The 18,284-nt window shown below is 48.5% G+C and overlaps 1 protein-coding gene across 5 annotated transcripts in view; it reads right to left on the bottom strand.

The window, feature by feature from the left end:
* Positions 1 to 18,284, bottom strand: part of CACNA1D (calcium voltage-gated channel subunit alpha1 D) — a 351,028-nt gene that overhangs the window by 26,082 nt on the left and 306,662 nt on the right. For 3 of the 5 annotated variants that reach the window (XM_066245993.1, XM_066245988.1, XM_066245989.1), the window contains 10 exons: positions 17,611 to 17,655; positions 17,071 to 17,199; positions 14,661 to 14,726; positions 12,348 to 12,439; positions 11,368 to 11,527; positions 10,126 to 10,253; positions 9,888 to 9,984; positions 7,310 to 7,412; positions 5,912 to 6,013; positions 756 to 886 (listed from right to left, as the gene is read on the bottom strand). In XM_066245993.1, coding sequence (XP_066102090.1) covers positions 756 to 886; positions 5,912 to 6,013; positions 7,310 to 7,412; positions 9,888 to 9,984; positions 10,126 to 10,253; positions 11,368 to 11,527; positions 12,348 to 12,439; positions 14,661 to 14,726; positions 17,071 to 17,199; positions 17,611 to 17,655 — 1,053 coding nt within the window. The remainder of the gene's footprint in view (positions 1 to 755; positions 887 to 5,911; positions 6,014 to 7,309; positions 7,413 to 9,887; positions 9,985 to 10,125; positions 10,254 to 11,367; positions 11,528 to 12,347; positions 12,440 to 14,660; positions 14,727 to 17,070; positions 17,200 to 17,610; positions 17,656 to 18,284) is intronic. The other 2 variants (XM_066245991.1, XM_066245990.1) reach the window with 1 other exon arrangement.

Genomic DNA, 18,284 nt, shown 5'->3' with positions numbered 1-18,284 from the left:
GACTCCCTTCCGCTGCACACCTGCTTCCCATCCCAGAGCTGTGGGCTCACCTTGGGTTCTATATCCTCATGCACTCTGGTTGGAACCATAGGTCCCTGAAAGCCACATCCACACTCTAGGAGCCCGGGGAGGGGCCAGGCTGGCTTAGAGGACCCGAGGCTGGCCTGGGTATGAGAACAGCATTTGCACAGCAAGCCTCACGGCCATCAGGAGACAACACAGAGAGACAGACACACCCCAGGCGAGCAGGCACACACGCACACATGCACGCACAAACATATGCACATGCACAGCAGACACACCAGGAAGTGATGGATGTTACTGAAATGGACCAAAAACCAACAAGCAGTGGGGTAAGAAACAAACAGAAACAAAACAAAGCACTTGCGTTCCGATGTAAAGCTGTGTACTGGGCAGCTAGGGCCCACACCCAAGGCTGGGGGAAGGTGGGTGCCTGCCCGGAGGAGACAGGCCCAGGGCAGGCTCACTCCCCTCCCCCAGGGCTGTGCCTCCCCCGTCGCTGTCCTGGGGGCCCTGTCCCACAGGCCTCAGCAGATAACAGAGAAAGCAAGGAAAAGGAGGCACTTACCTCGTGGCCCAGAAATGGCTAGTCCACATTTTGGGGAGTGTGCAGTATCTCAGTTTAAACAAAATCCTTGTGGTACTGCTCAACCATGAATTGTCAGCTCTCTAGTGTTTCAAATAAGCTTATAAAATCGTTAGTGAGAAGAGAAAACTACAAAACAACAATTCACCTGTAGGGCAATTGTGGTGTTCTTCGCAGGGTATTTTCCCACCAGTCCTTGTTCTTTCCGTTTCTTGAATTTCCTAAAGTAGTCCTGTATCAGGAAAGTGGCATAGAACTTCCCCACGGTTACCTCATCATCTAAACGGAGAGACCAGACAGAGCTCTCCCGAATCAGCACATTTGCACCAAGAGCCTAAACACTGGCTTCTGGCTGGGGCAGGGCAGGGCAGGGCAGGGCAGGGCAGGGGCTCTGTGCGTTCGGCTTACATCACAGGAGGGAGACTAGATCTAGCAAAAAGCGAGGTTGGGCAAAGCAGTTAAGGCTCAAAATTAGAGTCTGTTAAATAAACTGATACTCAAAATTGCAGAAAATAATATTTGTCATGAGTTGAATAGAGCAGCATATTAGTAACACTATTAGGTACTGTCTTGGTTATTTGCTTAAAATAAAAATTACAAAACAAAAAAAGACTTCATAGGTCATATTTTTATTTCTGTTCATAGGGATCTGCATGTATAATTACCATGAACACCAAGGGCAATTAACCATCCAAATCTCTATGCCTGGAGATAAAGATAGAGACCTTGGAAAGGGGACAGACAAGCTCGGAAGAAGAGGGAGGTTCAGTAAAGTGACTGCAAACCCATATTTTTCGTGTGCCCCTGACTCTCTGCCAATAGCCTCCATACAGCATTTCTTGATTTATAATTCAGAACTGCTGTTTCTTTGCATTGTGACAGTGCCAACTAACCTCATGGCTGAGCTGACTTATTTCTGATTTGTTCAGAAACAATCCAACATGGATCACTGGGAACTGGAACTCTGCTGAGCATTTTACAGGTGATGCATGAGGCAGAATAGAGGCTCCGGCTGTCTCATGGTAAACCGCCTTGGCAGTGTGAATGTGCTCTGGGGGTCTCCACAGGCCCCGCTCTCTCAAGGGTGCTCACCACCAGATCTGCTGTGTGCTGATTGATGGCTCCTGGGCAGAAAGCTTGAGCCCACCCACACGAGGCCACGGACCATGACTTGCTACCGGCCCTCAGGTTTTAGCATGGCTAAACTCTCAGCCAGGCTGCCCTTATAATAGTTACATGTGATCTGGGGCAAGGGCCTCAATCTCTAGGGCCTTGTGCTCGCATGTGTGAAGAGGGCTACGCCTCTTTGAGGGGCTGATAGGCTCATAGGAGAAGAGGCGTGTATAATACTCAGCTCCTGTTAGGTGGTCCTCAGTGCTGGGGCCTGGGTGATTGTGAGCCCTCAGAGTCACTATCATTTTACAACCCGCCAACTGTGGCAGCCACTGAAATGGATCACAGGAGCCACAGGCTGGGGAACACTGAGGCCCACTGCATTCCCTAATGTAACCTTGGGTGGGGTTCTGGGTTTTGACGCTCCTGGGCCACTCTGGGTCACCTTTCCAAACTTCCTGGTCAAGAGCTACTTGACATTACTGTGAGAGAAGATGCTTGGAATGGTCTGGCTTTGAGAACATACTGCATTCTTTCCAAATCCAAGCTAGGCAAGTCCTGGAATGGTGTAGGGGCCGCCAGAGAACATAAGACTTTGTGTGGCACGTGAAACCATGGTCCCTCATCGGCCTGTCTGGTCTAAGGATACACTCATGGCAAGGAGGTGAGAAGTGAAGAGAGACCATCCAGGTCTTGACGTTTTAACCCCTGCTCTGCTCTTGAGCTGCTCCCCGTTTTGTCTAGAAATGTTAAGACACCAGTTCCAGCTACTGCTACTACTGGGCATCTACAGGTGCCAGGCCCTGTGTCAGAGGAGTTCCACCTGGGTCACACGGCCTCTTCAAGTAGAACTCTGAGCCAGTGGACCTGCTCACCCCCTCTGACAGGTGAGAGAGGTTCAAGGGCTTGCCCCGGGCCAGCCGAGGTAGGACATGAGCACCCAGCCTGGGCGCTCCACCTCCTCTGCGGGCCACACAAGCTACCTTCTTTGGTGCTGACTCTCTCAGAGTACAAGCCTCTCTCTCCTGGGCTGCTGCCCAGAGGTAGACCGACTGCGGACTGCACAGACAATCCAGGGACCCAAGGGGATGCTCCACCTGCTCTGCCAGAGCCGGCCTCTTCAGTCCAGGATCTCAAGCCTTCTCTGGGTGCTTCTAGAAAAAACACACTATATACAGAGGGCCCAACTCATTCCAGATGGGGATGCTCCCAGCACATGCGAGCCTACCCTTATCTCCGTCAGCCTGGGCGGTGCTGGCCAAGGGGCTCCTGCAGGAGGGTCCTGGCTCTCCTGGCCACAGCCTGGGTGGCAGTGTGCTCAATGCCAAGGGCTGACCGTGCTCTCCCCATGGGGCCACACCAGAGCAGGGCACAGCCACCCAGTGTGCTGCAGGGCAGCGTTCAAGGACCACTTGGTCTGCTCCACTGAGAAGCTGAGCTAATTGAGACTGAGCCCAGGAAGAGTTGATAGAAACAGGGGAGGTAAAAGCAAGACAGAAAAGGAAGGAAAAGAAGGACTGAAGGCAGTGAGGCTGGCTGGGCTCAGGACTGGAGAGAAGAGGTTGGTCGGCACTGAGCGCCCTTCCGGGCAAAGGAGCCAAAGAGCCAGGTCAAGGAGCGAAGATCCAAAGGCAAGGAAAGCCTCTGGAAGCAGAGGAACTTCTCAAGATGGGGGAAGACTCATGAGTGGCGCGACAAGACTGCAGAGTGGAGGCGAGAATGTGCGTGCGAGTCAGAGATGGGCAACGAGACATTTCAGCCCTAAGATGGAGCAAGCAGGCAGGCTGCCCCTCAGCCACAGATCCTGCAAAAGACAAGCTCCCAGCTGGTGTTCCAGGGCTCAGTCCTGAGTGTCTCCTTATTACCAAGCTCATGACAACCCGGGATGCCTCACGGCACACCTCCTAAGATGGCCACCTACTCTGTCACCAGGTCCCCAAGGGGCTCCCTGACCACCCTACATCGGCCAGTCCCAGGTGCCAGGACAGCTGGCCTGGCTCAATCTGTTGCTTTCAGACGAGGTTGCAGCATGGGGGGCACAGAGCCCCTCAGTCCCAGGGAGCTATTTACTCACTGGCCTGGAGGGCTGTACAAATATTCTCCTTTTCTAAGCCTGCTGTGATGTGGGGATGGCTGGGAACCACTGGCAGGCTGGAACGTGGAAGAGGAAAAGCAGATCAAAACTAACATGCGGCCCAGCAACCCAGTCAGGGTCTGCCTACTGGAGCTGTGAGCGCACCGCCCACTGAACTCTGCTGGCAGCAGCACTTATCTGAGACTCAACTCAATCAGCATCATTCTAGGCACAGACACAAACCAGGACATGGAACTTCTAGAACATTTCATCTCCTTCTAAGACCCCATTTCCTTCTTCTTGGTTTCACAGTGCCTCCTGGTGCCATTTTGAAATAGATTAACATGTTATTCTAAACTCCAATCCATTTTAAAAGATACAGAGAAAAAGCCAGGCTTGTCATTGGGCCAAGAGAATGGAAGAATATGTAGCTCTTACCAGAAGTCTAGTGGAGCTAAAAGAAGGGAGCTTAGATGGTGAGCCAAATTCTAGACTTTTTTTCTGGTCAAATTAAAAGAAATGAAGTGTCACAGTCACGTGAATGATGCTAACCATGTGAGTCTAGCCAGGGGGGCCCTGACGTGTGAGTGAGACTAGTTTGTACTGAAGGTGGCGTGTCTGGAGAGGCGTGAGGCGGGAGGCAGGAGCAGGCTCCGGCCGCGCAGGGAAGGCTCACCCAGACAGGCACAGCCGCTATTCTGAAGCATGCATCTGTCTTTCGAGAAACGTCGTAGGGGAATACAGCTGGCAAGAGATAACTCTGATTCCATGCCACCACCCTAAAACAGAATTGCTTCAGAATATTCTGAAAGACTGCCAGTTGAAAGGAACAGAGGCTGCAGAAAAAGCTTAAGCACATTGTTACAACAAATTTTTTAAAAGCAGTTTTTCTAAGCCATGCGAGCACTTGGGTGTGCAGCTATAAAGAACAGAATGAAACCAAAGAGTTGTTTTAAGTGTGCAGTATCAGTTCTCCTGTGCAGAGCCAGGGGTCTCCCAGTGGGAGTTTGGGGTTTTGTTCTTTTTGATTTAGGGGCTTTTTGGCTTTCCCTTTATCATCATTTCTTTGTAGGCCATCTTCCCCAGCTTTGAGCCAGTGGCCATGCTAGCTGTGGGCAGCTCCCTGCAGCCACAAACACTCATACTGCCTCTCGCTTCATGCCCAGGAGCAGAGCTGGCCAGCATGCTGCTTTCTCTGCCCCTGAGAGCCAGAGGTTGTCACCTTCTCAGAGGAAGAGACTTTGGCCACCGTCCTGACCCGGGATTCCAGGTCGGTATCCAGACCTGAGCCAGGCCAATCTTGAAAGCTGCGGGGCAGTGACACTATAAAAGTCTGGTGGGCTACAAAATACACCAAGTGCTCACCACGTGCCCAAGCTAGAGATGCTGGGATGCTGTGTGGTGGACCTGAGCAAACGGATCCTGCACCTTTAAAACTTGAAAATAAAACAGTCAAAAAACAACCACCTCAACTTCTAAGTCCATGTGCACTTGAACAAAAATGGGAAAACAGTGTATAAATAATATATATTATATATATATATATGTGTGTTATATATATATAAATCTAAAAAAGGTTTAGTCAGTTATTTTATGATAAATAATGAAAGAAATAAGCATGCCTTGTTAGTCCTGTCCCTACTCTACATTCTAACTAGAGGGACATTTTGGGTAGTTAAAGGTAGCAACTCAGTCTTGATAAGAACATTTTGAAAATACCATTTTCTGACAGCTATCTATTTCTTTATGAGAAGTGTTCAATAATACATTGAAGGGTAAATGAAAACTAGTTTTAAATATTTAATTTTGGGCCAAAAGATACAGGCTTTCTGTTTTGAGGCAGCAAGCTTGTTGTCTAATATTAATTCCTCCACCAACAGGAAAGACCCTGCTCCAGCCATCTTTGTCTGGTTTCCTTCCCACCGAAGCCTCACCTTTGGAGTGGTCTTCATAGTACCCCAAATAATTACACCAAATGTTTGAGGGGCCTTCTTTAGCTGTTGGCCTCACTGACCTAGCTGATGCACAAAGAATTCTGCAGTCTGGGGTGGCTGGAGGCACTATCACTGACACAAACGTGTTGGTCAAGAACTACGTAGGAAACAGATTACACTGACCCCCGGCTGGAGGGACGACTTGGTCAAGGAGCTTCATGCTAGTCTTCTTCCAGATCTTCTTTATCACAGCTCGAAGTTCCTCGTTAGCCTGTTCCAGGTTCCCTGGATGCAGAAAGCAAGAGGAGAAAACAAGCCTTGCTTCTTCCACCCAGCAACCCCTCTCCAGTCTGACCACTGCTGCTTCCCTGCTAGCCCGCCCTGGACGGGAGCACGCCCATGGCCAGGGCATTCCTCCCAGCAGGCTCTTCCCAGTCAGGTCATTCATACGTCCTGTATCAGCACCAACCACAGTCACTCCACTGTGGGAATAGCCATGTTTTACTCTGGAACCCATGTCCTAACTTCCCAAGCCCACATCTGTACCTCTCCCCTGCTCCCAGCCTAGCATGCCAAACCCTGCCTTCTTCCTTGAAGACCCAGACTAAATTTCACCAAAACAAGACTCTCTCCATTCCTACTGTGTATACTCATCTGTGGCATCCACATCACCTTGGTCTTTTATCAGATGGACTGATATTTGTTTCTTCAAGTAACATGTCCATCCTGCCTTCTGCACCCTCACTGATGCCTGATGGGGCCAGGCACAGAGGAGCAGACTGCAGGGAGCACACATTAGCCTGCAGGGACCCGCTTTGCGGGACAGATTCACTCTGAGCTCCAGAGCTGTGGAAAAATAGATGTCCACAGACTCCGCATGTGCCGCTTGCCGGCTCCTCTCCCCTCTCTTCCCTCAGTCTCTGATTCCTCACCTTCTGGTCACTCCTTAACCTGTTCCAACCTGCCTTCCACCCCACCTCTGAAGCTGCCACAAGCCGACCCAGGGGTCTCATGCCAGGGTTTAGTCTACCAGGGCTGAGCGTGGGCCCCAAGACCACTCTGCTTTGGTCTCAGCTGGGAAGATGCTGGTTTAAACAGTATTTCCCCAGTGCCCGCCACAAGTCAGTCGAGGGGCTTCTGCAGACGTGACCTCACCTTCTCCCCAGGACTTCCCCTGGCGTCAGTGTGTCTAGTTTCCTTTTCAGAGAGACACTGACTATAGCTCAGAACAGTGCAATCCCTCACTGAAGGCCACACAAGTAGTAAGAGAACGGCTGGAGTCAAGTCCCGTGATGGTCTGTCTCTGGCCTGGTCTCCCACCGATCTCTTCTACTCTGTGTAAGCAGTGACACGAGTCACCTCGCAACCTTCTGAGACAGAGTGAAATGTAAAGGAAGGAAGGAAAGAAGGGATGAAGGAGACGGGAACAGCCGCACCCACCAGCACAAATGTTCTCATTGCACTCACCACCCCCTTCCCAGGGCCTCCCCTTGGCAAGGAAAGGCCCAAAAGGCTAACGCAGGTGGGAGGTGGCATCACCTCCCAGTTCCACCACCCGGCCTGCTCCCAGGGCGTGCTCACCTTCGGTCTTGATTTTAAGAGCTGTTCGAACCAAAGCAAACAGGGTTGCATTAAACATGACTGTCCCATCACTGTTGAGAGGCATGTTCATGGCAACCAGTCTCTGTAAATAGAAAGAAAATTTTCTTAATGGAATGAGAATGACGGATCATAGCCATGTCCCTTTCCCACATGCATTCTGTTTCTTCCCCATCTCTTTTCTAGTTGGCCCTCAATTTAATTCAACAGTCATGTGAGGAGCACCTTCCCGCTCGGGGGCTCTGACATGACAAAGATCAAAGGTCTGGTCATGAAACGCAAATACAGGCACTCAGATGGTTTTTTGTTTCATCATGTCCCTGTTTCAGCATTCTTTTCCCTTGCCAATTAACCAGCTCTCCCTGCGTCTTGGGGTCAGGCCTCCATTCTGGGCTCACCCTTAAGGCTGTTATGAGTGTAAAATGTTGTACCAGACACAGTAAGACAGGAGTAGAGTGTGGAACTTAGGTCCTCAAACAACAGGATCTGTGATTATTCCTAATACAGGGAGTGTCCTCCGAGGACCCTGCCCTAGTGAAACCGTTGTGGAGTCTACATGGTTCCTTCAATTGTTTGGTCCTTCAGAGTGGAATCTGCACTTTCCACTTCTCTTCCCCCTCTCCTGGCCCCTCTCACACCAGCACTGAGAGCTGGACAGACAGGGTGCCTGCCACCGTCTCTGAGTCCCAGTCACCCCCTCTGTGTAGCAGACAACCTGCCCACACCAAGGGGGCCGGGCAGGGATTAAAGATCATGGACAGAGATATCACACCAGTACCTGGAACAAGGTTAGGTGCTAAATCAGTGGTAATTATAATTGTTGGTAGCTTCAAATTTCTTATATTGGCCTGACAGGGTATCCCAAAAGTTAAAAAAAAAAAATTTCCCTCTTTATTAACAGCTGGAAATCTGTGTTTGCACGATGCATCCCACCTAAATTCTCAGTCCTATTACCAACAACCCCATTTCCAAAACCAGCACAGGCAGCTATGATATCTGGCCACCCTTCCTGGCAAGCTCCCAAGTCAGCAAAAGGGACCATTTTGTGCCTTGAGGACACTTGGATCCTTTATGTACTGTAACCCCCCATGTATAAGATACACCTTAATTTTGGGGCCCAAAATTTTAAAAAAATGTATTACATAAAGTTATTGAACTCAAGTTTTATTCATCATAAAATTCATACAACTCCTCATCCACAGGAAAAAGCAGGAAATGCAAGTAAAAAATCTACAACCACTGTATATGACGCACCGTTTTTAGACCCCAAATTTTTCAAAAAAGGGTGTGTCTTATACATGGAAAAATATGGTAATTGGGCTTGGAGATGCAAACACAAGATGACAGCAATGAGCTGGAACCCATCTTGTTCTTGGGAAGCAGGAAAGAGGATGTTGCTTTTGAAACCTATGAAAAAAAGGCAACTACCACCCCAAGTCCAGGATGAGGAGCAGAGACGACCCAGGCAAGGACCCCAAGGACTTGCCAATGGGTTTTCTGAACGTTCCGCTCAGGGAACAATGAGCATGGCTTAGAAAACCTCTTTGGGAGCCTGAAACACACACTCTGTTCCGCTGGATCCGTCTAGAAGTGGCCCAGCAGACTGGCTGGGTTTCTTCAGGGTAGAGTTCCAATAGGTACGTCTTGCCTTTCTCTTTTAAAAAGGGGAAGTCTTTTCTGTTGCTACAATAGACTTAAGGTGAGTCAATGCGAGCTCTATGGAAAGAAAGCAAATCTCAGCTAGGGCTCACAGACAGCATGGTCTGCTGTGAGGACTGCAGACACGGCGTGGGTGGGAGGTCCGGATCCATCCACTGCTGGTGGTTCACCAGGAGAGGAGCGTCAGCCACAGAGGGCATACAACTGTACCCACCATCACACAAGCTATAAATGCCCAGAGGACCGAGTCTTCTCCATTCTACTTCCTAAGTGGAGCGCTAAGCCACCCCCTCCTCTCTATCCCTACTTCCTCTGCTCTCACCTGGCTCTTGTCACACCACGCTTAGACATCTAACTCCAACAGCTCTCCTTGTGCCCCGTCCCCAGCTTACTTCTCCACTGCCAGAGTCACCTGTCCACTCATGTTGGAACTCAGCAGGGCTTGGACGGCTCCTCAGAGCTATGCTGAGTTTGTGCCTGTGGCCTTCGGCCACTTCCTCTTCTGTTCTAGCCACACCAGTGATGCTCCACTTGCCAATATAACGTCCATTCTCCTGCTTCCATGTCTGGGTTCTCTGTGCTTCCTTTCTACAAAGCCCCTCCCACTCAGACAAACCCCTATGTCTCTCCTTCCGGACCTAATGCAAATGTCCCTGTCACTCCATTCCTGTCACCTGATGACAGACTACATAATTCCCTTCCTATTCTCATTATTGGCTGGCAGGGGGTCCTAAAGTTTACACTTCTGGGAGCTCCTCCAGGACAGGAACCACATATTATTCACCTCTGCATCCTCAGCACCTGACAGAGGGTTTGAGAGAATGTCACTTACTGTTGTTGTTTTTAATGAAGCAGGAGTCCCTGCAAGAGAGGCCATCAGCCGCTCAAACAGGACACTTACCTTACAAGCTACTCTGTGTGGGCATAATTTCCCAAACCCCAGGGGAGGCTGGATGCGGCGGAGCAGGGTGACCACATCAAGGTGCTTGATCCTTCCCCTGAAGACAGAGGACAGCATGAGGTCTAGGCAGCACTGAGGGCTGAGCTTCCCATCCATCCCACCTTCCACCACAACCACAACCACAGCCAGCGGGCCAGACACAGCCCACACATGCCATATGGAATCCTTTCCAACCTACTTTGCCTCAGGGTCATATTCTGACCATATCCTTTTGAATTCGTCTAAATGGTGAGGTCCCAGAATTGACCAGTCCCGGGTCAGATAATCAAAATTATCCATGATGACAGCCACAAACAGGTTGATGATCTGTAAAAGGAAATCAGAAGGGGGAACTTCAGCTGTGGTGGGATGGGTGGTTCTAGATAGACCCTGCTGGTATTTCCTAATTATGGGGTTGGGAAACATTTACACCTGTTCCTCCAGAGAGGCTATAAAAACTTCTCCTCTGGAGAACGTTTAAGGAAAGAGCAGGCTTTTAGCTTCCTGAGATGGCTTTGGCATAGTACCAGGGGAGGTTGGGAGGGGGGTTAATTATCTGGACTTTTGAAGCACACTTCAGTTTTATAATTTCATTGCTACCAAATAACTCACACTCCTAAGTCACCGCCATGTGTATTGGCTTTGAAATTTTTTTTTTTCCTGATTTTAATTTATGTTTACATAGTTACAAGTGTACCCCTGAATATATCTCCCTCCCTCCCCCCTGTTCTCCTTGATACCCCCTTAGCCCCCTCCTCCCACCGCCTTTCCCCTTTTCCTCCATAATTTACTATCCTGCCCTCTATCTCTCTGTGTTATGTTTATATACTTTCACTAATGTCTTTCCTTTCTTTGATCCCCTCCTCTCTTCTCTTTTCCCTCTGGACTCTTTGACCCCTTCTCTGCTTCTCTTTCGTTCCTCAGTTCTCATTGTTCATTGGATTCCTCATATGAGTGAAGTCATGATATTTTTCTTTCTCTGCCTGGCTTATTTCACTTAGCGTAATAGACTCCAGGTCCAACTATGTTGCTGCAAAAGGTAAGATTTCCTTCTTTTTCACAGCCACGTAGTATTCCATTGTGTATATGTACCACAGCTTTTTAATCTACTTGTACACTGATGGACACTCGGGCTGTTTCCAGATCTTGGCTATTATAAACAATGCTGCTTTAAAATTTTTATAAAGAAACCAGCAGCCCTAAGAAGCCAGGGCTATGACTACTCCAAGTCTGACTAAGCATTAAAGACCTGCTCACACAGCGGTGCTTCACACTGGATGATTAAGCAAAAACCTCTGCCAAGACTGCCACATGGAGTCCAGGGTGCTGCTCATCCACATGAAACAGCCTCCAGCAAGTGGGTGGGGTGACATCACTGGTCTGAATTCCGAATGTTACACAAACACCTGCTGACGCAGAGGGAGCTCATCTGACCACATACCAGAAATGCGCAGAGCATGTAAAAACTGATGAAATACACAATGGCGAAGTTGCTCCCGCACGAGTACTCCTCCCCGGGGTTGTAATCCGACTCAGGGTCACACAGTTTCCCTGGGAGGCAGGCCAGCATGATCTCCTGCCAGGCCTCACCTGTCGCACACCTTTTTAGAGCAAGCAAAGAAAGGCTTTTAGTAGGGGAGGAAGGGGTTTGAGGCTTAGACCGTTAAAAAATGTTAAAAAAATTTTTTTTTCATTGGAGCAAAACCTAAGGAGGCCTGGCTACAACTTCCTTTTATTTATATCAATTGATATAAGGACATTAATTCTTTTTGTAAAAATAGAAGTTTATTTTTGCACTGTTTCTTCTTTAAACACTAATGTTAAAATTTTTTATCGATTATTAATTATCTTTTAATAGCTTAACATCTGACTTGATTAGACTCTGTTTCAATTTTGTTGAAAGTCAACAACTGGAAATTACCTAACTTACTGATGACTTGCTATCCAGTCACTAGAGTCATTACCAATTACTTGTGTGATTTATAGAAAGTTCTCTCATTTTGAGGCACCCTTGTTTACAATGTTAATTAACGAGGGTTAAAAAAAATCCCATAAAATTTCTAATTACACCTTTAGGATATCCCCTACCGGCTGCACAAAAGGCTTCTATGTTCCCGCAAAATTCCTGTGCTCCTGGTTGTGTCTCAGTGCGCGCTCTGAGTGGTAAGCACAGCTCCTTCCATTTCCCAGGTGGCCTTAGGAGACTAACTCCCAGAAGGATAAACCCTAAGCCAGCCACCACTGGAACAACCACAGCAAAATTCCTGTGACTGAAATGTTAGTGTCTCTGTTTAAGAATACAAACAAATGCAAAAAGCCACTGTGATCAACTAGGAATGGTCATGCTGCTTTAACAATAGTGTCCTCTGTCATTCTGCAGCCCAAAGCTGGAGACACACGCCTCCTGCTGGAATCAGTCACCTGAAGAGCAGCAGCACCGCCTGGGGAAAGGTCTGGAAGTTGTTGTTCCTGTTAATCTGGTTGTTATCTCTCATGGCAACTTTCCCAAACATCTAGGTGGAGAAATTATTAGAGAGAAATAAGAATAGATTTTGTCATTAAAAAACAAAACAAGGCCTGACTGGGCGGTAGCGCAGTGGATGGAGCATCGGACTAGGATGCCGAGGACCCAGGTTCAAGACCCCGAGGTCGCCAGCTTGAGCGTGGGCTCATCTGGTTTGAGCAAAGCTCACCAGTTTGAACCCAAGGTCGCTGGCTCAAGCAAGGGGTTACACGGTCTGCTGAAGACCCACGGTCAAGGCACATATGAGAAAGCAATCAATGAACAACTAAGGTGTCGCAACGAAAAACTAATGATAAAAAATAAAAATAAAAAACAAAGAAACAAAACAAAACAATAACCCTCCGTATGTGAATTTAGAACCACCTCAAGTTTGATCCACACCCACAAGAGCTTTCCCATGATGCTTGGACCTTCATTTATTCACAAAGCTGTGCCAGGCACTGTGCTAACCACTGGGAACACAGTGACATCAGGTATATTCTCCCCTTGGAGCTCCTATGCTGGCAGAGGGTCAGAAAAGCAAGCAGGCAGGCGGCCATTCACATGAGAGCTGGGATAGTCCAGCTGAACAGGGGAGCAGAGAGAGGCTCCCATATACGAGGCTGGGGACTTGGGACAGGGAGGCTCCAGGGGAGTAAGATGAAGGCCCAGAACTGAGGCCACACAGGTGCTCCAGGGAATGAAGAGAACATGCATACAGACAGACAGGCAGACAAGGGTCAGGCTGAAGACAAGCGTGGAGCCAGCAGGCCACAGAAAGAAGGGTGGCTTTACTTCCAGGGCGAGGGGAAGTTAGAAAATACTTGTGGGACTTATAGAAGCAGACAGACACTTTAGTGAATGGTGGTGTATGAGCAATGCAGTCTGCAGTTCTCTGAGACAGCTCTGGGTCAGTGTGAGAGCATTTTGCCATGAAGGACCTTTCAGGGCACATGGCATCCCATGCCACTGAATGACAGGGGCTCAAGCACATTGATTCTTGGTTCATAACTCCTGCTAGTATTCCTAGCAACTTGTGAATCCTTCCATGCTTTCAGAATAAAATAAATTGGCACAGCCCTGGCCGGTTGGCTCAGTGGTAGAGTATAGGCCCAGCATGTGGATGTCCTGTATTTGAATCCCAGCCAGGGAACACAGGAGAAGCAACCATCTGCTTCTCCACTCCTCTATTCTCTATCTCTCTTCCCCTCCCGCAGTCATAGCTCAGTTGGAACAAGTTGGTCCCTGCCACTGAGGGTGGCTCCATGGCTTCGTCTGAGGAGCTAAGATAGCTCAGTTGTCAAGCAATGGCCCCAGATGGTCAGAGCATACCCCATAGGGGGCTTATTGAATGGATCCTGGTCAGAGTGCATGTGGGAGTCTGTCTTTCTGCCTCTCCACTTCTCATTTAAGAAAATTAAATAAATAAATAAATAAATACACTGGCATAATCCCTTCTCTGCCTCTGGAATTACTCCATCTCTTTACACATATCCCTCCCTTATCTGAAAGAGGATAGCTATCTGAACCCACAGAGAATGTGGCAGAGAGACCACCCAGGGAGATCCAGCTCCACAGGCTGTCCACCTCCCTCCACTCCTTGACACTCTGCCCACTGCAGCTGCCACTTCTGTTGGGGCTAAGCTGTTAATGAAGCCCAACCCTGTTCCCCACCCCATGGGGAGCTGGAAAGTGTCCTGCAGCCCCCCAGCCAGGGTCAGAGAACCACCTGGTCCCATGCCCCTTCCTCAGACGTGCTACTGACACAAGATAATGGTCCCAGTTCAGGTACGCCATGGCATCAGGAAATAGTTTGTTTCAAGTGAAACTCTTACTTGGTTACAATAAAACTATTTTTCAGAACATACACAGACTTTTATATAACTAAATATTTTCTTAGTAACATCAGGGCAGACAATAGTACAATTATGGCTTCTTTGAGTATGGCATTTCCCATTGCTAAAATCAACTATGGCTTTTCTCAATCAGTTGGCTCTCCCAGGTTCAGGGTGCAGAGGACCACTAACTCCTTCTTGCTCTTCGGAGCCTGGCTCTCTGCACTGGCTCTCTGCTTTGGAGTTATGCCTTTCTCATCTCCATTCCTCTCTCAAGCAGCCAAGGCATTGGATGCAAAATCATGACCTTGCCTTTCCAATCTGGCTGGCCAAGGAGCATCTTGTACAGATTTGGGACTACCCAGCATATGGAACCCCAAGGGACCTGGAGCTTACCTGCATGCCGATAACCGCGTAGATGAAGAACAACATGGCTATGAGAAGGGCAACATATGGGAGCGCCTGGAAGACAGGAAGCACTCTGCTCAGGGCCGGCTTCTTGCCCCTGTGACTATGCGGGTACAGAACGGAGACCCACAGAGGGCCACATGCTTTTCTTTTCCATGTTATATTGAAAGAACATCAACAGAGAGGAAGAACTTTTTAAACCCCAGCCCAGCGCAGCAACTTCCATCATTAGTATTCTAGCCATGCATATACCCAGAGTTACAGAGCTGCAGGCAGGACGGCTCCCCACAGCCATTAAGAGTTTATCCTAACCCTAAACAGTGTCAACGCAGACACATCACTCTCATAATGTTTAAATTCCTCACCAGATTTCTTTGTAAAAATATCGTAACTGACCAAACCATTCCAAAACACTGACATTTAGATAGCTTCCACCTTCTTAGGTGGGCATGTGTGGGGTGTGGGATGTGGGATGTGGGGTGTGGGGTGTGGGGTGGAGACGAGGGGCTATTGCAGTTCACCTTGTCAAGGAACATCTTTACACAAAACTGCTTGGCCACCTGCTGAAGTATTCCCTTAAGGTGAAGTCTTAGGAATGGAATTACTAGGTCAGGGGGAAAGAACCACTTTCTGGCTGTCACTGGAGAAAGAAGATACTGTTCTTCAAATGCACGCTTTCTGAAAGAACCCCAGAACTGGGGGTAGGGCCAGGAGAGAAAAGGAGCTAGCTGGGTGGTTGTCAAGCCTGGGCTCTCCTTAGGAACCTGTGTCAGGTCAGACCCCTGGCCCCTTCATCCCATGTTTCTCAAGTAGTTCTTTCCTCATCTAATGTGATAATATGCCCACGTGCAGGAAGTGCCCAGGTTGTTAAACTTAATGCCAAGCACACATGCTTATTAAAGCTTTCTCTCTTATCCACAAAAGGTCCTCAGAAGAAAACCAGAGGTTAACAAACTTTCCAACGTGTGGACTGTGGCCGCCAGCCCGGCCCGGCGCAGTGACACCATCCTGATGGCTGGACTGGGTCACGGAGCCCCACAGGGCTAGTTTTGGGCTTTCCTATACCTAGGTGCATCTTCTCCCCAGATGACAGAATATTTAAGAATTTCGTTGGCACCATGTCTGTTTTCATGAACCACCACCCCATGACATGAATGTCACTACAAAGAAAAGGTAAGCAATTTCTTTAAAAGTGAGTAAGAACGACATTATTACATGAAGTTATTGTATTTTTATGGCAGTTCATTCACAAACTGTAGTGCTTTGTATTAGTGACAACTGTCTGGGACTTCAGCCCTCCCAAGGTCAGGGCTCCCCTGCCTCAGGCCACCCCGCCCGCCCCGCCCTCTCAGAGGGTGCTCCTGGTTCCTCCTCTCCATTTTACCGGCACGACTTGACTCTCCTTCTCTGAGCTTCTGGATCTACCCCCTTCCCCAGATGCTATCCCTTCTCCTCTCATGTGTTAAAATCCTACCCATTGTGGAAAAAACACTCTGAAATATTAACAGTAATGATGGATGTCAGTTTGAACTTTTTCTTTAAAGATCTTTGGATCGCTTCATTTGTTAATGTGATGCTTATTACTTTTGAATTAAAGTAGTTAAATAATAAAAACATGGATGTGTGATTCATTTTCCAATGCTTGTGCATATCTACAAATTCCCCTTCATGGGTGTACCTTTTTAACAAGAATCTATACCCATCTTCCCCATGGACTCAGCCCAGAAGACTAGAGTACCTGGGTGGGATACTGGGTACTAGAAGGCACAGGAGAAGCCAGGTTCTGTTCAGGAATAGAATAGAACCAGGCTTCACTGGTCTGAAGGATCACAAATTACAAATAAGACATGGTTTATGCCTAAACATCCTCCACTCTGTAGTTGTTCCAGGCACTGGCTACTCCAGGCACTGGCTACTCCAGACACTGGTGATGAGTGCTGGCCCAGGCGATGGTCTCTGGTTCATATCTACAGACAGGGCTGTCGCAGCCCTATGAGCAGAAGCGAGAGGTGTTGGGCTTCTGGGTGTCTCCTGGTACCCGGCACACTCTCATCATGCACCACTATGCTTCCTAGCGAGGACCAGTTCAAGCTACTCAGAGGCTCACAGCTCTATCAGTCTTGGAAATGGTCCAGAACTCTCAGCTACAGGTCCTTATTGCTTTATTTTCTGTCTCCTTTAAGGAAGCAATCCTATTTCATTTACCCAAGTAACACAGGGTCTCTCCAGCTTTCCATATTCTCTAGTGACCTGGGTGGTCCTGCGACCTGGGTAGGTACCTGACCTAGGTGGTCACAGAGGTCATGCAGAAAACAGTCTGGATCCTCCATGAGAGGGGACAATCACTGACTTACATAGGATCTTCAAAGACATAAAGAAGTCCTGGCATGGCTCTTACCTGAAAGGACTTAATGAAAGTCCACAGCAAGGTCCGGATGCCTTCACCCCTGCTGAGAAGCTTCACCAATCGCATCACTCGGAAAAGACGGAAAAAGGTGATGGAGATTCTATTGCTCTCTTCAGAGTTCTGAAGGGTTATCATGGAGAAGTCAAACCCAATGGAAAGTAGAACATGCAACACTTTCAGAAAAACAGCAACAGAAGCAAACACAGGTGACAGAGGTAAGAATTGAAGATGTGTTTCTAGGGCCTTTTCACCTTAAAAAGCATGATATGAAAAGAAAAGTTACATGCTAACAACACAGGGCTTAGAAAACTGAGTCCACACAGCACATGCATGTCCACGTGTTCTAGTGTATTAAGAGGTGAATGCTGGGCTGGTCAAGAGTACTGGATACTGATGATGAATGCAAACCACTGCAGACACTGTTCTGGAATAACAATCATGGAGAATACAGAAAAACTAGCGGAAAACTCGACATGGTCAAATAAACTCAAGGAAAAGGCCCAGCCCCTGGGGACTAGTCACTGATCTTACCCCAGGTGTAGCGGTTGGGACAGGGACATTTTCACTTTCAGTTGGCTTTAAGAAATCAAAAATTGAAAATATATTAATGAATTGAGAAGAAAGCAGTGGTTCAGGAGGATATCCCCTCCCCCTTTAAAAAAAAAATGTGTGGTTAATGTCTTAGGACAACACACCTGCTCCCTCCCCGAGAAATGCCAGGGACACTTCTTGGAAGTAGACTTGAGGGAGGGCAGCCATGGACAAGGCCCAGGTACACTACTTTCTAAGTCACATCCCAGGATGTGAGGTTCCAAGGCTGACCAACACCCAGTAAAGATAATGCTGCCAGACCTCAGTTGTCCCCACAGACAGGAATGTGGAGTGGGGCTCTGCTTTTGGGGAGACTGGCTCTCTTTGCAGCATCAATGCTGTGGGTCTCAGGGAGTCACTGCTCTGCAGCAGGCCCCTCTGAACCCCGAGGAACAGAAGGACTCTACCAAGCAAAGAAAACAGAGTGCCAGCTTCCTGTGGCCCACAGACCTCCTGGACCACATTCTGTTCCTGAGGCCACACGGCTGAGCAGTGTGTGTCCCACAATGTCCCCGCTGGCGGGGCTGCGGGGACCTGGACAGACTGAGTCAGTGGGAGCAGGAAGGTCTACGTTCCCTAAAGAAGGCTTCACTGTCCAACGGTGGCCCAGACTC

The sequence above is a fragment of the Saccopteryx bilineata genome, chromosome 10 (genome assembly GCF_036850765.1).
Source record: "Saccopteryx bilineata isolate mSacBil1 chromosome 10, mSacBil1_pri_phased_curated, whole genome shotgun sequence".
NCBI classification, from domain to species: Eukaryota; Metazoa; Chordata; class Mammalia; order Chiroptera; family Emballonuridae; genus Saccopteryx; species Saccopteryx bilineata.
This window is presented reverse-complemented; position numbering and strand designations above follow the sequence as displayed.